General features: G+C 36.2%; 1 protein-coding gene across 2 annotated transcripts in view; it reads left to right on the plus strand.

Moving 5' to 3' along the window:
* The window catches only part of SHANK2 (SH3 and multiple ankyrin repeat domains 2), a 319,025-nt gene that overhangs the window by 102,077 nt on the left and 199,844 nt on the right, over positions 1-17,104 (plus strand). For both annotated transcript variants that reach the window (XM_050897450.1, XM_050897451.1), the window contains one exon: positions 6,144-6,257. In XM_050897450.1, the coding sequence (XP_050753407.1) occupies positions 6,144-6,257 (114 nt within the window). The remainder of the gene's footprint in view (positions 1-6,143; positions 6,258-17,104) is intronic.

The following is a 17,104-nucleotide window of genomic DNA, read 5'->3' on the forward strand; positions in this document are numbered from 1 at the left end:
AAGGTAGCTTTTCAGCTAAACCAGCAGAGTCACTTGGATTACAGAAAGGTAGACTCCTTGAAGCCACAGTTGGATCACACTTTAGTTTTGGAGGCAAAACTGGAAGTTAAATGTAAGTTCAAAAAGTGAGGAATATTTTCTGTCCATGTTATTTCCCTAATTTGGTTTCTTTGTGAGGTCCCATAGCCCACGATGGGAAAGAACTACTGAATTTGCTTCTCCACTAAAAGAAATGTCTGTGGAGCTGCAGTCAAATCCGACTGTTCAGGTCAATTATACAAAGTCATTAATTGCAGATGCACAAGGCTTTCCTTCCAGATTGTACGTGGACTGCACAAGACATTTTCTACGTGGCAGCTGGGGCACAGTCACTTGTTCGCATGTTGGAGGCCTTAATGTGGTTGTCATCAGGATGATAGACAATGACTTCCTTTCCAGTCCTATTGCACTGATCTCAAGTTATGTCAGTCCCTCCTGATTAAGTATTTGAAAGCCAGAAACGGTCTGCCCGTAAGGCAGAACAGACAGATCCTGTTCATCATTTATCACAGGGAGGGAGGGATATCTATCAGGAGCAAGTAGATAAAGATATAGAGTAAAATTTAAACTAAAACCAGATTTTAAGAAAAATATCTCTCTTTAAGAGAGAGCAAGATTAAGTTGTAACTTGTGCTGACCTTCATTTATGTTGTGTGTAAAGTCTGAGTCAAGTTGCGGTTCAGATGCAGAGAACTGTCACTCTGCACAGTACTTGCGTCTCAGTATCGTTTTGGATTTACCTGGTTGTGTGCAAAAATAGATCAAACATTGAATTTTTGTTTACATTGACATGTATACTTAGGAAATAAGTTGCCATTACAACTCAAGGTTAGGAACATACATTTTTCAGTTGTAACCTTTTTAGGGGCTGTTTTAAGCAAAACTGTTTTTATCATTGAAATAGGTATTCTTGCATAGATTATCTGTCATTTGGAAGCTCTCCTTCCAAAAGGCAAGTAATTCTGAAAATTTACATCAGACAAGAGATATTTCTACAAGAGAAAAGCCTGAATTACAATATTAAGTATTTCTGAGAGAAAGAAGTTACGTTTCTACCCATTGGAAATTAAAAATCTACTTTATTTTTAAAAAGCAAATCCAGAAGATTGTTACATCAAGACACAAAACCAGAGTTCAGATTTGCACTGAACCTTGCTTAGCTAAAATGCAGATGAAAACCCTTTGTATTTCATTAGGTAAATGGCATTTGTGATCAATAACAGAACAATGGAGTCAAGGTAAATCACATATTCATGCTGCGGTTTGAATGGAAGGGACACCGTCACCATCCCTTTCAGGTTAAGAATGAAATGCTGAAATTTTCTGCTTTCTACTGTGTGGTCTAGAGGGCTTTCAGCTTACATAATTCCACATCTCCCTAAAAGTTTTGAGATCTTCCGCTGCTCTTGATTAGCAGATACAACTTTTACTTTTAGCTCTGATAGTTCTTACATCAGCATAGGCTAGTTCAGCCGCTAGATTTTTCAATGGATTTTCAACTTTATTGCCATTCTGTTAATTTTTCTTTTTTCTCCTGGTTGTAGAAAGGTTCTCCTTTTTCCAGAAGATGATCTGTCATTCCTAATCCATATAAATGTTTCTTTTCCCAGGAAAGAAGAATGCAGTTTATACAAGCACCAAAAATTGATTGTAGATATTACAAAGATATTTCAGATATATGCTGTAGCAGCTATAAAGACAATGGCCTGGATTTGGCTGTAAATTTAATTGACATTTTTGCAGATAAGGATACCTAGAATCATTCACTCATTGAAATTTCAATATCCCAAGGAATTTAGAAACCATATGCACCATCATTTGATGGAAGAATATACTCTATTTCTTGATTGTGGCATAATGAAGGGAGCTGTAATCTGGAAGAATAAAACTTTTTGGTTGTTTTGATTAAAGTGATTTTTTGATAGTATATTGAGTAATTAAGCTGTTTGAGATGAGTATGCTATATTAATATTAATTACAATTTATATGTTGTCAATAAACTTACAGAAGTTGCAAGAGACAAAACATCCTATGCTTCAGCAGCACTATTATCATTTTCTTGTGTTTTTCTCTGGACTTTGGCAGAGCAGAATCTGGCTGATATTAAGTGTAATACTTTAAAGACATTAAAATATACGATTGTGATTGGCACCTGCCTACACATGTTTGCCTGTTATTCGGGTGTTTGGTATTTGTCCAATTTTGACTTGCAGTTTTGTTCATATAATGGAACATAATTTTTGTTTTAAACCAGACTTTTATTGTGAAAAGACATACCAGGATTCATGATGTTACTAGAACCTTTATTTTACTCTTATAACATCAGATTCTTTTTGTAATTCATGTTGTGTGTGAAGAGACTCTGGCCTGCTCTTGCCATAGCAACCACATCTTTTGTTTACACTAAAAGCAAAAGGAAAAAATATTTGAAATGATAAAGCTTAATTATTAATTTTGGGAAAGTTATCCTTTGATTTGCCATTGTTATGTCCTTCAGAAGGGAAAATGTTGATTAGAAAATCTCTTACTGGTACCAAATTATCTATTACAATGTGTCTCTTAAGCACTATTGTGAGAGGGAAAAGACAGAAATTAGGGCCTCATTCTAAAAAAGCATTCATGGGTACAGAAGATAAATTATATTTTTTGATTTATCCTTTAAGTTCCCAGTTACCCGCATTGGAATACATGAAGTGTTGCCAGTTTTTATAGATATGTAGATTATTATGGCTTTGGCTCCTGCTCCGGCAGGATTTCTTATTAATGGCACCACCTGAGATACATTAAAAAGATTATTTCAACTTTTTTGGTAGTGCAGAACCATCTAGATCTCAACTTCTACATTTTGAGTATTAGGCCATATGTGCTTATCCTCCATCTCACCAACAGTTTGTCTCTGCCTCTGCACGTCAGCTGTATCCCTGGCTACCCACGTTTGCCTCTTGTGTCATCTTTGTGCCTCTTGCAGTTCCATCAGGCTTTCCCTTCCTTTCTTGGCACCCATAATGATGTTTTTCCTCGCTAATAAGTCCAAAGGTGCTGTCATTTTGTTTGTAGGTGGAATCTCTAGACAGGCTTGAACCAGAACTGTGAAGGCTGTCTGCATTCTGGCAACGCCTCATTTCCCCTTCTACCTCTTTTCCGTAGACGTTATGTCTTCAGGCAGGACTATGTGTATTTTTGCTTTGCTCTTGCTATTAGTAATCGCTAATATTTAATAATTCCTGTAATAATGATCTAAAGTGGGACTGGTTTTGCTCTGTAGTAATCACTTTTCGCCTTGCACTCACGGATAGACTTACAAAGCAAGTTTCTTTTCCCATCTTGATTTGGATATCTTATCAGCTGCTATTACCGTAAACACATGAAATTACTCTATGGCTGTGAAATACCCAACTTCCTTCTTACAGTGCAAATGCTTTTTGGAGATGGAAATATCCATGTAATTTGGAATGTCAGAATAGCAGACGTGACAGATTAATAAAATACTGAATTAGGGAAGCCTTTCTCAATCTCTAAGTAGTTTTTGTTCTCCCTATCTTGCCAGTTTGGGGAGTAGAATCAGGACTGATATTCAGTGCTGAAAACTCTCCTCAAAAAAACCTAATTACTTGCAATAGGAATCTTTCACTGTCTCACATTTTGAAATTTCTTTCGGCTGGAGTCCTACACTCACTTTTATGATTGGAAGTTAAATCAATGTACAGTAGGTTCCTACAATAATTATAATATCTCTATATGTTATTAATTACGTTTTCCTACTTCCTTATCTCATATATAAGAAATGCACTCTATTCTTATGTGAACAGAGGTTACATTGTTAAAAATATATTGGAAGCTGATGAATACCCAATATATATTGGATGAATGAATAGGCTACTATTTTACGTAACATTGAATTATCAGATTGACTTTGTGTGGTAATGTGCACAGGTTTTAAACATTTTCAAGAACAACTGGAATTTATTAAGGTATTTTTCATTAATTATGCCCTGAAATTCTATTTATTAATATTTTATTTATGTACTATTTATTTTATTAATACAATTAAAGCACAGATCTGGTTTCTTCATTTTTCTTGCATTTAAATGTAGAGATGAAATATTTTCTGCTTATGTTAACAATATCAATAGGTGTTAGGTAACTAAAAGAAAAGGCATGCAAAAAAATTTTTGTTCAGCTTAAGTGTCACTGTAGAGTTGTTGGTGTCTTCCAAGGTCAGTGCCCTCCCCCGTTATCCCATAACTACCTGGGAAGGTATAGGTTTCCTCATATAGGTCAGAAAGGTACTTGATAAATTGTGCATTTGGAACACATCCAGGTGTAGGATTTTGCTTTAATGGATCTATTTCCTGGGGCTTAATATGTACTCCTTATTGACAGTGACGTGTAAATATACAGTTCATGAAATCTGTATCTCTGAATTTACTACATTAAAAGACTTAAAATTGACACATATAAAAACATTTTTCTGTCAAATATCTATGTTAATAGATGTCCGTGCTCTGTAAGTAATACCACAAATAGCTTAGGATTGCATTAATGAAAATCTAGGTAAACATTTAATTTCAACTGTGGTTTTACAGATCCTGGTGTGTCAAACTGGACTTCTTACCACCTCTTTAGTATTACCAAGATTTTTTTTCTTTTTTTTTTTGGCCTATCATTGATTTGATTTTCATCTTACTCTGTAGTAGTGCAAATCAAGTTCAAATCTGATGCCATTGAGTCATAGCATTTCCTCTGATACAGACTTCAATTGCAGTCAGGGTAAGGGACTATGATTTTAAAGCCTGATACGGTATGTTTTAACAGCGCAAAAAGTGCTTGTGTTGGAGATCATCAAAGTAGCTCTGAGCAAGTTAATATCCCTACCATGCTGAAATACCCTGCAGAGATATTATCCGAGGTCTTGAAAACCATATGCATACGTTAGCAAAGAGATGTGCTTGGGCTAATTAGCCTTGATTTTCAGCAGGGCCAGTTAGCTTGGCTGGCTTAGCTAGCACACAGCTAATGGAGCTGTGCTGCTTCGACTTCCACGGGCTTATTTTTGGTAGCTCAGGGACCTCTCCACTGAACATTGTGTTTTGTACGGATGTACTCCGAGGACCTGTGTTGTATGACTGAGCTACATTCCCAGTCAACCTATTTAGAAGAGCTAACTGTGTTTTTGTTAATAATATCACCTTTGTGCCGATAATACTGTATGGTGTCTTTTTAATAGTATATTTATGTTCTTTTAATAGATATTAAACATACAGTGATTTGTAAGAACTTCTATAAAATTAATTTAAACATAATACTTAGCAAGTATTTAGGATCCTTTCATTACTGTAATTCATCTCCAATTGCTTACTAGTAAAAACATACATTGTTGTTCTGCAGTCTTTTGTCACAATCCTTGTTGAGTCCCAAGATTATTATCACGATAATTAGAACTACAGGATAAAGCTTTTTGTCCTATTGGTAAGTCATTCTCCTCCCTATTGTCATTATCTTCTACCAAGAAAAATCATTGAAATGTTTCAAAAGGCATCTACGTTATGTATCGCACCTATGGGATATTCAAGTATTTGCGATGTACTCGAACCTTTAAATCATATTACTTGACCTACATTACAAATCTCTGGAACCAGCCACTAAATAAAATAGCATGTTTCCTTAGGAAGTAGAAAACATATGAGATATCAAAATATGTATTATTAAAACCCAATTTCAATGTGGGTTCAGTTTTACAATGGGTTCAGCACTTCAGCTTAATTTGAACCGGCAAGACGATTTTTTTGGTCTTAGTATGACCATGCATTTATCCTTGACAAAAGCAGCAATGGAAAAACTGAAAATGGAAGGAATTATGTGAGGGCCAAAGAAACTTGTGACAAAAGTAAATTTGAGAAGAGGTTCCAAAGGCTGATCAGGGAGGGTCGCATTTAAAGGTCACTCTGTGCCCATTTTTGGGGTACCAGCATTTGAGTCATTGTACAACGTTTGCTTTTACCAACGTGATATTCAGTTATTACTGAACGTTTTATGTAACTAATCTTGGTATTTACATGAGAAGAGAAAAAAGTCTAATGCTTCCTCTGTCTCTCTCTATGTAGTTTTAAGCGTTGGTGAAGGTGGATTCTGGGAAGGCAGCACCCGGGGACATATTGGATGGTTTCCTGCCGAATGCGTTGAAGAAGTTCAGTGTAAACCAAATGAAAGCAAACCAGGTAATCAGATGAAGTTCCTGTTGAATCCTAACAACGACAAAAGCGATGTGTCTGTCCAAGCAGAGAGGCAGCCTAGACGGTAATGTGTTATGCAGCAGTGCGTTTGTGCAATACTAGGAATTGGAGAATTAAATAAAGCTGAGCTGCTGAATTAAAAAATAAAGATGGGTTTATTGATCAGATTTTACTGGATGCTATCCAAGCTAAACGGTCTTTCGCATGAGGGACTATGCTGTGATGTACTGCAAAAGCTTTTACACGGAACTGCATGCAAACGTTTTGTAAAGCATTACGCTGCGTTTTATTTTCTTACAGTATGGGAAAATGGCTAATTAGACAATTAAATAATGGAAGAAAAACTGGTCAGTCATCTCCCAATCTGAGGTAGTCATACAATGTATTTAGCTCTTGTTCATAGCAATAAAGTTCCCTCTGTGGACCTTTTACTAAATTTTAGAGGAGGCATCCATTAGTGGGATGTCCCGTATATCATACACTTATGCCATAAGTAAGTAAAACACAAATGACTTTAAGCAAGGAGTCTTTACAGTTCTGGTATAATAAAAGAAAAAGAAATGTACACTGAAGCATGTTATTTTAAGAATTACCCACCATCTCATAGTTTCTCTGCTTTTAAGAATTAAGATATGAGGACATCCTCTCTAATTAAAAGCTCATTATAAATGAGCTCTGAGAATATAATTAATGTTCGCCAGGAGTGTATGCAGTTTTAAATTAACTATTGATGTGTTTTGGATCTCTGCTGTATTGATTAAGAACTTTTGGCATTGCACAGACAATACACTAAAATTTATGCATCGTATCATTCGTTCACGAACATTATTCTTTCATGTATGTCATTATAAACTGCACAGGTATACTTTTCATTTTTTTATATATACCCACTGTATAAACATGATAAAATGGAATAGAATGCACTGGACAAGATAATAGTTCCAGAGTAGTAAGGATTTGGAAATATTTATAATATTTGATAAGTATTTTAATTTCGTCGGTTGTAATGGAAGCTGTGGTAAGATGAAATAGAGTTTAAGGGATGAGCAGAAAAGGAGGCAGAAAGTTAGCTTTTGTAATATGAAAACTTTAAAAGAATGAGGGAATGAGGCATCAGGGACACTGCTCTAGATAACTAAACACTGCGTGAGAAGGTTATACTTCTTTTTCTATTTCTCTTTTGAGCGAGAAAGACAGAAGGAGGCAAAACCAGATCTAATATTTGGAGAGAATGGATTTAGGCTCTGAGAATAGAGGGAGAATAGTTGTGTAGCTCTTCAAAGGGCTTAAGAACAAATCAGAATTTAAAGATGGAGGAGTATTAAACAAGAGGAAGATTGAGGTTGGAATTGGCAAATCCAGGAGCAGTGCAGTTCTCAAATACTAGATGCAAAAAGAGGATAACAAGTTGCAATTCTAGTGTGATTTCGTATGTTGGAAACATGGAAGACGAATAAATTCAGTCAGTGTGCTACATGAGCTGGTGAAGAGCCACATGTGAACTGTTCTGAAGATCCTTCAATAAAACCTTTCAATCAAACCGATTGAAAGACTTCAGAAAGATGTAGTCTATATAACTAAGTCATCACAAACACCTTTCTTGAGTCTATCATGGCAGCTCTGCATTAAATTTGAGCTGTGTATTTGTCTCCAAATCTGAAGAAAATTCTGGGGAGGGGCATTAAGTGAAGTTCTAAAATATGAAATGAGTTTTGCCTCTTCTTTAGTGGTTTTGAAGAGAAGGTAACCAAACCTGTTTGTCACAAATCCTTAAAGATCTATTCAAGAAATACTGTAGGAAGTAAATTCAGTATATGACATGATTGCTTTAATATATCACAAGATTGTTTTTGAGCAAAAATTTCTTTGATCATTCAAAGGAAAATGAAAATTAAGAAAAAGATTGTCACAAGAATAGCAAAAGGATTACCAAAGCTGGAAGTTTTAAAAGAATATAAACAGAAACATCTTTCAAGTTTTCTGACATGAAATTATGAAAACTTGTGCCATGTGTCTGGCAAAACACCAGAGTATTTACTGTAAGTTATGCCTAGTGCATACTATTGTCTTTCCGATTGTTTTCCTATTTGCTTATAGTATTTACTGTAAGTTATACCTATTGCATACCATTATCTTTCTGATTGTTTTCCTATTTGCTTATAGTATAGTGTGAATGATACTGTTAACATAGCTAAAGACTTTAAATATACCATTCTTCTACTCTAAAAAAGACAAAAATATAATTAAATAAGCACAGAATGGGCACATTTTCTATACCTTTGAACTTGTGCACTTACATATTTCACTGGGCTGTCTTGAAAAATGTCCTGCACCCAGAAGGCAGAAATGAGGTACAGTGCTTATTTGTGTAATGCGATAGAGGTTGGAGCTGTGAGTATGAAATATATGAAATCCACAGTGTGTGCCATATTATTATTGAAATATGGTATGGACTGAAAGCAGCTGATCCCTGAATTGCTGTATGCAGTTAGCTTCATTCCCTTTGCATAGGAAAGAGTGGAAATGAAAGAGGAGAGCTTTATAAGCAAAAATCAGCCAGTACTCCCTCTGAGTACAAATGCAAAAGTAATTTAGAAGAATGTGTTAAGCATGGTGAAATGATTAGAAATTAAATTAGGTCTGCTGGGATCGCTGAAAGAACATCAGCTGAGAAACATCACAAACTTGTGCGAGTTACAAGAATTTGCATCATGGACTTTGCAAAGCAGCAGAACTTCTTCTGATGATGATTTAGAAAGTAGATCGTCTTAATGTGTAGGAAATGAATCTCAAACTCAGCCTTTTTCAGACCAGCACCACAGTAACAGTTCTTTCCTAGAAATGATATTTAGGAACATTTCTTCAAACAGCTTCCCTTTGCTATTAAGTTTGAATAATTGTGTTTAATAGTAGCTTGTCATTTGCACACCATGAATGAAAGAAACAGGAATAGTTCTTGGAAAAAACAAACCACAATTAAACACTACATGCCCAGTAAAACTGGCGGGCAGGTGTTTCATGTCGTGCTGATGTATAATCTCTCTTCTAAGACAAGTTCAGTTTTCAGGGAACTTCATTGCCATCCCGACTGTTCTCTGGAAGTAGGCAGTACAGAACAGCACCTGGTTCCTGTGATCTCTTCAAAGATATCACGCTAGTTTGGCAAGTTCCGTTTTCCAAAAAAAAATCATGTTGACTGGCATTAATTCTATATCCCTTCTTTAATCCTTTATTAATTGAGACTTGTAGGAATTATTCCGTTATTTTGCTAGGATTGATGCCAGGCTTATAGGCTTTTAATTATCCAGGTTGTCTCATTTGCCCTTTAATAGCACTGGCACAGGACCCGCTGCCTTTCAGTCTTAAGAAGTTTCCTTGACATTTCGAGATCTAATGAAAAAAGAACAACGACAAAGAAAATCATTAGTGGTGGTCTGCTAAGTTCTTTTGCCTGCTTTTAAAAAATTCTTAGACACAAAACCTTCGTAACATCTCGTTTTAAAAAGTGTCGCCTTGGTAGCCAGTTTTTAACATTCTCCAGAATTATTGTGAAAGTATTCCTTCAGCTGAGATTGATATATCTTGCTTTTTCCCTGTACAAACACAGAATACAAATGTTACGTATTTCTTCTTTCTATGTTGACAGTTTTCCTATGTTATTCAGTAATGAACCAATTCCATTCTTAAATTTCTTTGTATTCCTAAATATGTGAAAATATACTATATTTTTTTGCTAAAATGTTCTGGGTAGATTGAAGAAAGTTCTGTGCAGGAGAAGCTTGATTTGTATAAAATCCAAGTTAACTGAAATCTATGCAAATGTGAGGCACTACCTTGGGTCAATAGACAACAGGATTTATTAGCGAAGTGCTGCTGGTGATGCAGAGAATCACAGGTCATCTTGGATCTCTGGCAGCAGTAGTTTGCATCCACTGAGAATACACTATGTGACATAGCTTTGTTTAATTTTCCTACCTATAAAAAAACCCAAGGCTTTTCATTTTACCAGTTTATTCTCCCTTTAAAATTCATTATCCATCTTAAAACAGTAAGAATTCCTACCTAATACCTTCAAATGGGAAATGAAGTACAGAAGAATCTGTTGTCCATAAAATCAGCTGCCCCACCAATGGAAGATACAGTTTTCTTTCTCCTGCTTAAGTTAAGATATTTCCATTTGCTTTTCTTCCATCATAGGTTATTACTCTGACTTGAGAGATTTAGTACAAAAATGCTTTCTATTAGACTTGTGATTTTATACTCCATGTCCTTCAGAATTCAGAGATATAGATTATCTGATTGCTCATAACTGAGGTGAAGTATTTGTTTTCAAGCTAGAAGTTATCTTTAACTACATTCTGTCTTTACCGTTTATTATTTCTTCCTCCCTAATGTGCCTGAAGAACTCTCAGATTTTACAAATGATACTGAAATGAAGGTAGACTCAGCATGTCTTTTAGTAATTCTTGCTGTCTTTCACCTCTTGGCCTCCTCAGTGCACCTTTCCTTGAGTTCCACGCTCATCTTCAATATCGTCTTTGGGGTGATTTTTCATTTGGTAGCATCCTCCATGCATTTTTCTATCCTGTGGCCTTGAGGTACACCTTATTAGTAGTTGTAGTTGCCATACGAGTCCTGGGAGTTTATTTCAGCCTAGATCTAATCCGGGCATGTGGCTTGAACAATCATTAGCAGTTGTTCAGGAGCTCTTTTTTCCATGAAAGAATTCAATTTGCAAACTCTGAGGTCTGCTCAGACCTGTGGGCTTCAGCAGAGTAGGCAGCACTTACACAGCACATTCCTGGCCCAGTCTAAAATGCTAATGTAGATGCGCCCATGCTGACCTCTAGTGTCACTGGTGCTCTGAGCAGACACTACCTAGCATCTACACTGGGATTTCTCTTTCCAAATGTCTGTACTTAAATGTTCGGTATAGCTTACTCCTGAGTTTCCAGCAACTTGAAAATATAGTGACAGATTATCCAGTAATAGTATAGTTCCCTTGCCCATTTCTTTGATGTTATAAGAGATGTTATAAGAGATGTGAGAGATGTTATAAGCAGAAATTGCAGCATTCCTTATCCAACGTTCCCTCTAGATTTCAGAAGTTACCACAAAAGTCAGTTATGTTAATACAATGCATACAGACTGTTATTTCTGAAGTATAAAATTTTCTTTATTCCGCATTCTTAGTTTTTCACACCTTGTGCATTCAATAAAAACAGATTTGTTCTTCATTTCCACCATCCCTTTTTATAATTAGCACAACACCTTCCCAGACAATCTAGTCAGCCAGGCTGCTAGAAAATTGATTTGCCTTCTTGCAAAAAAGAAAGTTGCCTTACTGTGAATTGAGGAGCTAAAATCTATACTAGTAGCTGGTAGCTGTTCTGTCCTCTGCGGACAAGTGGCTTGGCACATAGTGTTTCTGAGAGTTTTCTTCCCCTTCCCTGCCACATCAAGGTTGCTTTCTCCGTGCTGCCTTTCAGAACAGTCACCAACATTTTTTGTCACCACTGAAATATGTCTGGGCACTGTCTGGAAGAATAATAGTTGGCATAAGTGGAAGTTGTGCCAGGGACCCACTAACAGTGAAACAGGATGGATGGTTACACACCAGAGCACAAGTTGCAGCCTTGACTGTGTCCTGTATGGACATATGTAGGCTGCCTGGAAGTTCTAAAAAACTGAATTTCCCCAGCTTATGCTCTTACATAGCTTATAGTTAATTTCAAACATGTCCTGTTTAACCTTTCATGAGAAGGATGGCTGCTAGAAAATGAAATAAACCAAAATATAATACAATATATTACTAAAAAGTCTGATAGCTTGGAAGCGTGTTCTGTCTCAACAGTGCAGGCAATGGCTGGACTTAATATGGCAAAGAGAATATAAACCAAATTTAAAACAAAAAATTGAAAGTGCAAGATTGCCTCACGTGTAAGCGGGCTTATCATTGTAGGAAGTGGTATGATGTGGATACAAATTCAACCATTTGAAAATGGATCAAAAGCTCAAGAGATTAATATTATACCTTTGTAATCCCAGACAGGGTCCTAAATGTAGAATGTGCAGTCAAACAGATGTGTTTATTGAAGTTTATCCATGCCTGTTTGAGAAACATTGTCCAGCTATCAAACCCTGGTACCCAGAGCTCAAACTGACAGGTCAAACAATATTCAGTAAGTCCCCCTGCCTCGAAGGATACTGTCCAAAGCTCTGACCTCTGAAACACTCTTTTCTGCCTTGCTTCTGTATTTCGCACAACAAACCACATGGCTCACATGATTCTGAAAAGTTTCATCTTTTGATAAGTGATTTTCTGCCACAAAATATGTTTCCCATGCACAAATTTGTAATTAAAAACAATGTGAATAGATGACAAAACTCAGCACAGTGATCATCCACAAAGATACTATGTTCTGTTTTATGGCTTAGAAAGATCAGGAATATGCTACATACCATATTTTTGCATAAACTGCATTCCCTTCCATCAAGCAGTGGGAAAAATACTTTATACTGGAACAAAAAAGTCAATGCAAAGAATTAGATCAGAGGTGCTGGCAAACCAGTCCACAAAACCCAGCTGTGGTGCAGTAATATTCAACTAATTCTGACAACTCTCTGTAGCTGAGGATGTAAATCAACTCCACTTTTTGCCTCAAGTAATGGAAATTTAAAGAATGAACCTCAGCAAGTTTCTGCACTTCAGTTTTGCCGAGCAAAGCATTTGTGTTCTCAGTAATGATAAACAGCAGTTTGGGAAAAGACTTCTAAATGCATCATCACTCAGTAATAATGCTCATTTGGAAGCAGAGGTAACTTGAGAGCTGTTTTTGTCTGCAAGCTGGCTGTAGGATGGAGTCATATGCTTCCCATACAGCCCGGTAATGTGTGTTCTCTCTGACCAAGGGTGCCTTGAAAGACCTTGCATTCTTTCAGTCTTGGTCTTCTGACCAAGATGCAATAGAGGTTTCTTAGTATAATAGTAGTAGTTGTAAGAAATGCTTTGGAAGACTGAGTCTACCAACTCATTTTGCTCGTCAGCTTCTCTCTCTCAAATTACAGTGGTTTTCCTTTGCTAATATGATATGAGTTTGGTTTCAAGAAAGAGTAAAATAAAGTATTCCATGATAATAATTTCATAATTTATCAAGTTTTTGAGAACAGCATAAAGCAAAAGCATTTAAAAATTATTCAAAAGGAAGAAAATACAAGCCTAGGTCTAGAGCTTGTAAAGAATGTGAGTCTGTCTGCATCTTTATTTCTGAATAAGTAATTTTTAATTCATAATATTTTACTCTCTCAGCTCCTCAGCTGACATGCACTTCATCCCTTTCACTCTGATTTTCATGCTTGCTAAGAGCCGCTTAGGAATAACTCTAATCAGCTGAAAAGGAGCAACACAATTCTCTAAAGCATTGAAATAGGCTAAAAATAAATTGCACAGCAATATAAAATTAAACTTACATGTTAGGAAACTCAACGTTTCAAATGCATCTGGGATTGCTGATGTGTGAAATCAGACATGCAAGTATAGAGTTTTTCCTTTTCTGATTCTTTCTGCATTTTTTCCTCAAAAAAAAGTCTATCAAACCATACAGGATAAAAAAGTGCAGACTCTGAGGAGTGTCTCAAAAAGAATGGAGTTGCCATTATAGTGTCTTCCTTTTACTTCCAGCGATGCGTTCGCATTTTCTGTTCAAAATCACAGTCCATCTAACATGAAGAAGCAACTTTTAAAGCCTGAGAGCATATACAGATACCAAAAATGCCTAATGTTGCAAATTACTTTAGAAGTATGAAACAGATGAAGGTATAAAGTGAATGATTTATAAAGTGATCCAGCCTCCTGAGGAATTTAAGCCCAGTTATTGGTTTAAGACAGAATACTTCAGCCTGTGGCAGAATTTGAGCAGCCCTGTTATGCAATGTTCTAACAATCTAGAAATAACACTTAATTTTTTGATTCCTAGTTGTTCTTGTGGAAACTACACGTCTAACACACCATCAAAGTCTAGGGTCAAGTTATCTGAGTTTTAACCAATTTGGCATATCTCAATGATTGCTAGTAGGCAAAAATCCTTAGCTTTCACCTTCTGGAGTTTTGGAGCATTTCAAATTTCATAAAGAATATATATTTTGATAGTAACATCTCTTCCCTGTACTAATGATTCTTTTTTTTTAATTAGAGATACTTCTTAATATCTTATGATCCTATGATCAAATATACTTGATCTTTGATCTTTCCATAAATATTTTAAATTATAGTAGCAATATGTTTTAGCTTTTATTTTTATTTTACATCCATTTTTTTCTGAAATTCTGTTTAGTCAGGATTCTCTGATGCACGTGTGCAAATATTATTTGTATCAGAATACAACTTCTGTTAAAATCATTCTGGGTATCTATCAGGATTAAATAAGGTGCCATATTTCATTTAACTCATTTCATTTAGCATAACCTAACACTTTTTAAAACCATTTACTTAAAATGGCTGACATAAAACAAGGCAAATCTTAGATCTATGCATGTGCTGAAAGTGTTGATAAATCATCTTTTTGTTCTATATTCTCCAGTACTAAATGACACGTTTGGGTTTTTTCCCCTCTTATTTTTAATGATTCGGATAAAAGGCTCGACAACAGAGGCTGAAAACTCTTTGAAACACTCCCCAGTTATGTGAGATCAAATTCCTATTAATTTAAGGAAGATGATAGAGCATCTACTTATAGTAATGGCAATGCTGGAGGTGATCAGGAAAATGATACCTAAATAGCAGTAGCTGTTAGATAATCCATATTCTGTTCTTAAATTATGCCACTGCTTTTTGCTTCCGTACCTGCCTGCAACAAAAGAGAATGGAAGGGGCTTTTTCCAGCTTGCTAAAAGATCGGCCAGTGCCTGATGGTGAGAAAATGACTTGATAACATGCTACTTGATGACAGTAACTGATCATAGTAGAAGCAGCATGAAAACAAGCATGTTATTTTGATTCATTAAAAAAACCCGATCAGTTATTACATTACATACCACTGGCCAATTTTATTCTGTAGTGCGAACCGTATAAGTGAAATACCTCCCTTGCTAGAAAGCTCTGCTAATTTTGTTACTGGATCGGTATGAAAGGGAAACTCCGGGGTCTCACCTTGCCTTGTGAACTGTTAACCCAGCCTAGTGAGGTAAGGGTTTTAAAGTGTAATTTCTTCAAATGAAGATCATTTTCTCTCTGACGTTTCATCTTGGGCTCAATCAGCTCTAGGGAGGAAGCCCCAGACGTGACCAGTATCTCAGGTGGCCTTCAATATGGTCACAGAGCTTGCAGAGAGAAGTTTTTCTGTTAGGGGCCTCACACCCTTTCCTTCCCCCCCATTTCTGTTGCTTTCTGTCTCCAAATGTCTTGTTCTTAGGTATCTGCCACTGTCCGTTCCGTGCCTAAAGGGCAGAGTCAGAAGGGGCCGATTAGCATCGTTGCAGCAGATTTTCTGTGGCAGTGGTTTTAAAGGTTATGCCTCCAGTGTTGGGCTTTGAAACTCGCTGTGCCAGGGCTGTGCTGACTCAGACTATCAATATCCCAGAGTGCGTTTATTTAGCTAAGTGAAAGAACATCACATCAATATTGATAGTCTTATTTTTCAAGTCAGGAATAGGTTATTTGTCTTCAGGTAAAATAGACAAACCCGAGTAAATGTTTCTAATTCTGAACTCACAAAATGTATTGAATTTTAAATGGTAACGGAGCTTGGCTACTTTATTTATGTATGTTTGTATGTTTGTATGTTATGCATGTTTGTATTTGGAACTGAGTTTGGAAATTTGGTTCTGCTTTCTGATCTGAAGTGAAAGATGCCCAGCGACTTTCTTAACCCTCAATTCAGGCTACAGTTCCCAAGCATAAAACATGGCTGCCAAAGTCAAGATAATTTTTGTGGATGATTTACAAGCAAAAAGGACTTCAGTGTATTGTTTTGGGGCTTTTTTGTAGTCAAAAGTTCAACTAGAATTATACAAAAATCACAGGAAGCTATAGAGTCTTTACTTCATGCTTCTAGTTTAGGGAAATTAAATATAATGTATCCTTGTCTCATTTATCTAAAAATTCCTCACATGTAAAAAATTACAGTTTGTGGAGTAAAGGTTAACAAGAAACCTCTAGAAGCTATAACATTACCTTTTGACTGAATAGTTAAAATGTTGGATCATATGAGTTAAGAAAAGTACTTCTACTCTGTTGGACACATTTGTGTGCAGTAGTACACTGCAGGAGATGGAAAACTGAAATTAGGTAACAAGAGTAGAAGTCTGCAACCACGTTATAATGAAAGATTGAGAGTATTGGTGTTTCAGTATGTGCTGGAAATGTTCATACATGCTATGAAAGCTATGCACAGTCAAAACAAAAATGGATTGGCAAAACCAATCCAGTCAGATACCAGCAACACTGCTAACAGACAGGGCTTGGAAAAAATCTTGGCAGTGGAAAGGAGGAAGATACGTTGAAAAATGATCCGTGCCATGAGTCTGTCTTTGCCAAAGTCTATCTGCAGGAGGGAAGGGAAAGGAAGGGGTTTCATGCTTTTAGCACATCTGCACTTTGGAAGTTGTCAGTTAGAAAGCACCTAAGACAAGAATAACCCAATATTTCTGTAAAGTTTTAAATTAAGTTAAAGTTAGTGCAGACATGCTTACAGATGCATTTACATGGCTATGTAAGAGACATCACTTCATCAGTTGCTAAGTGAACTAAAAAGTTTATAGTAGTATCTCTGTCTTGTACAATGATGTCTGCATAATCACATCCTTTTTGGGTGCAAATTTTGTTCAACAGTATT

Source organism: Gymnogyps californianus, chromosome 5 (genome assembly GCF_018139145.2).
Source record: "Gymnogyps californianus isolate 813 chromosome 5, ASM1813914v2, whole genome shotgun sequence".
Taxonomy (NCBI): domain Eukaryota; kingdom Metazoa; phylum Chordata; class Aves; order Accipitriformes; family Cathartidae; genus Gymnogyps; species Gymnogyps californianus.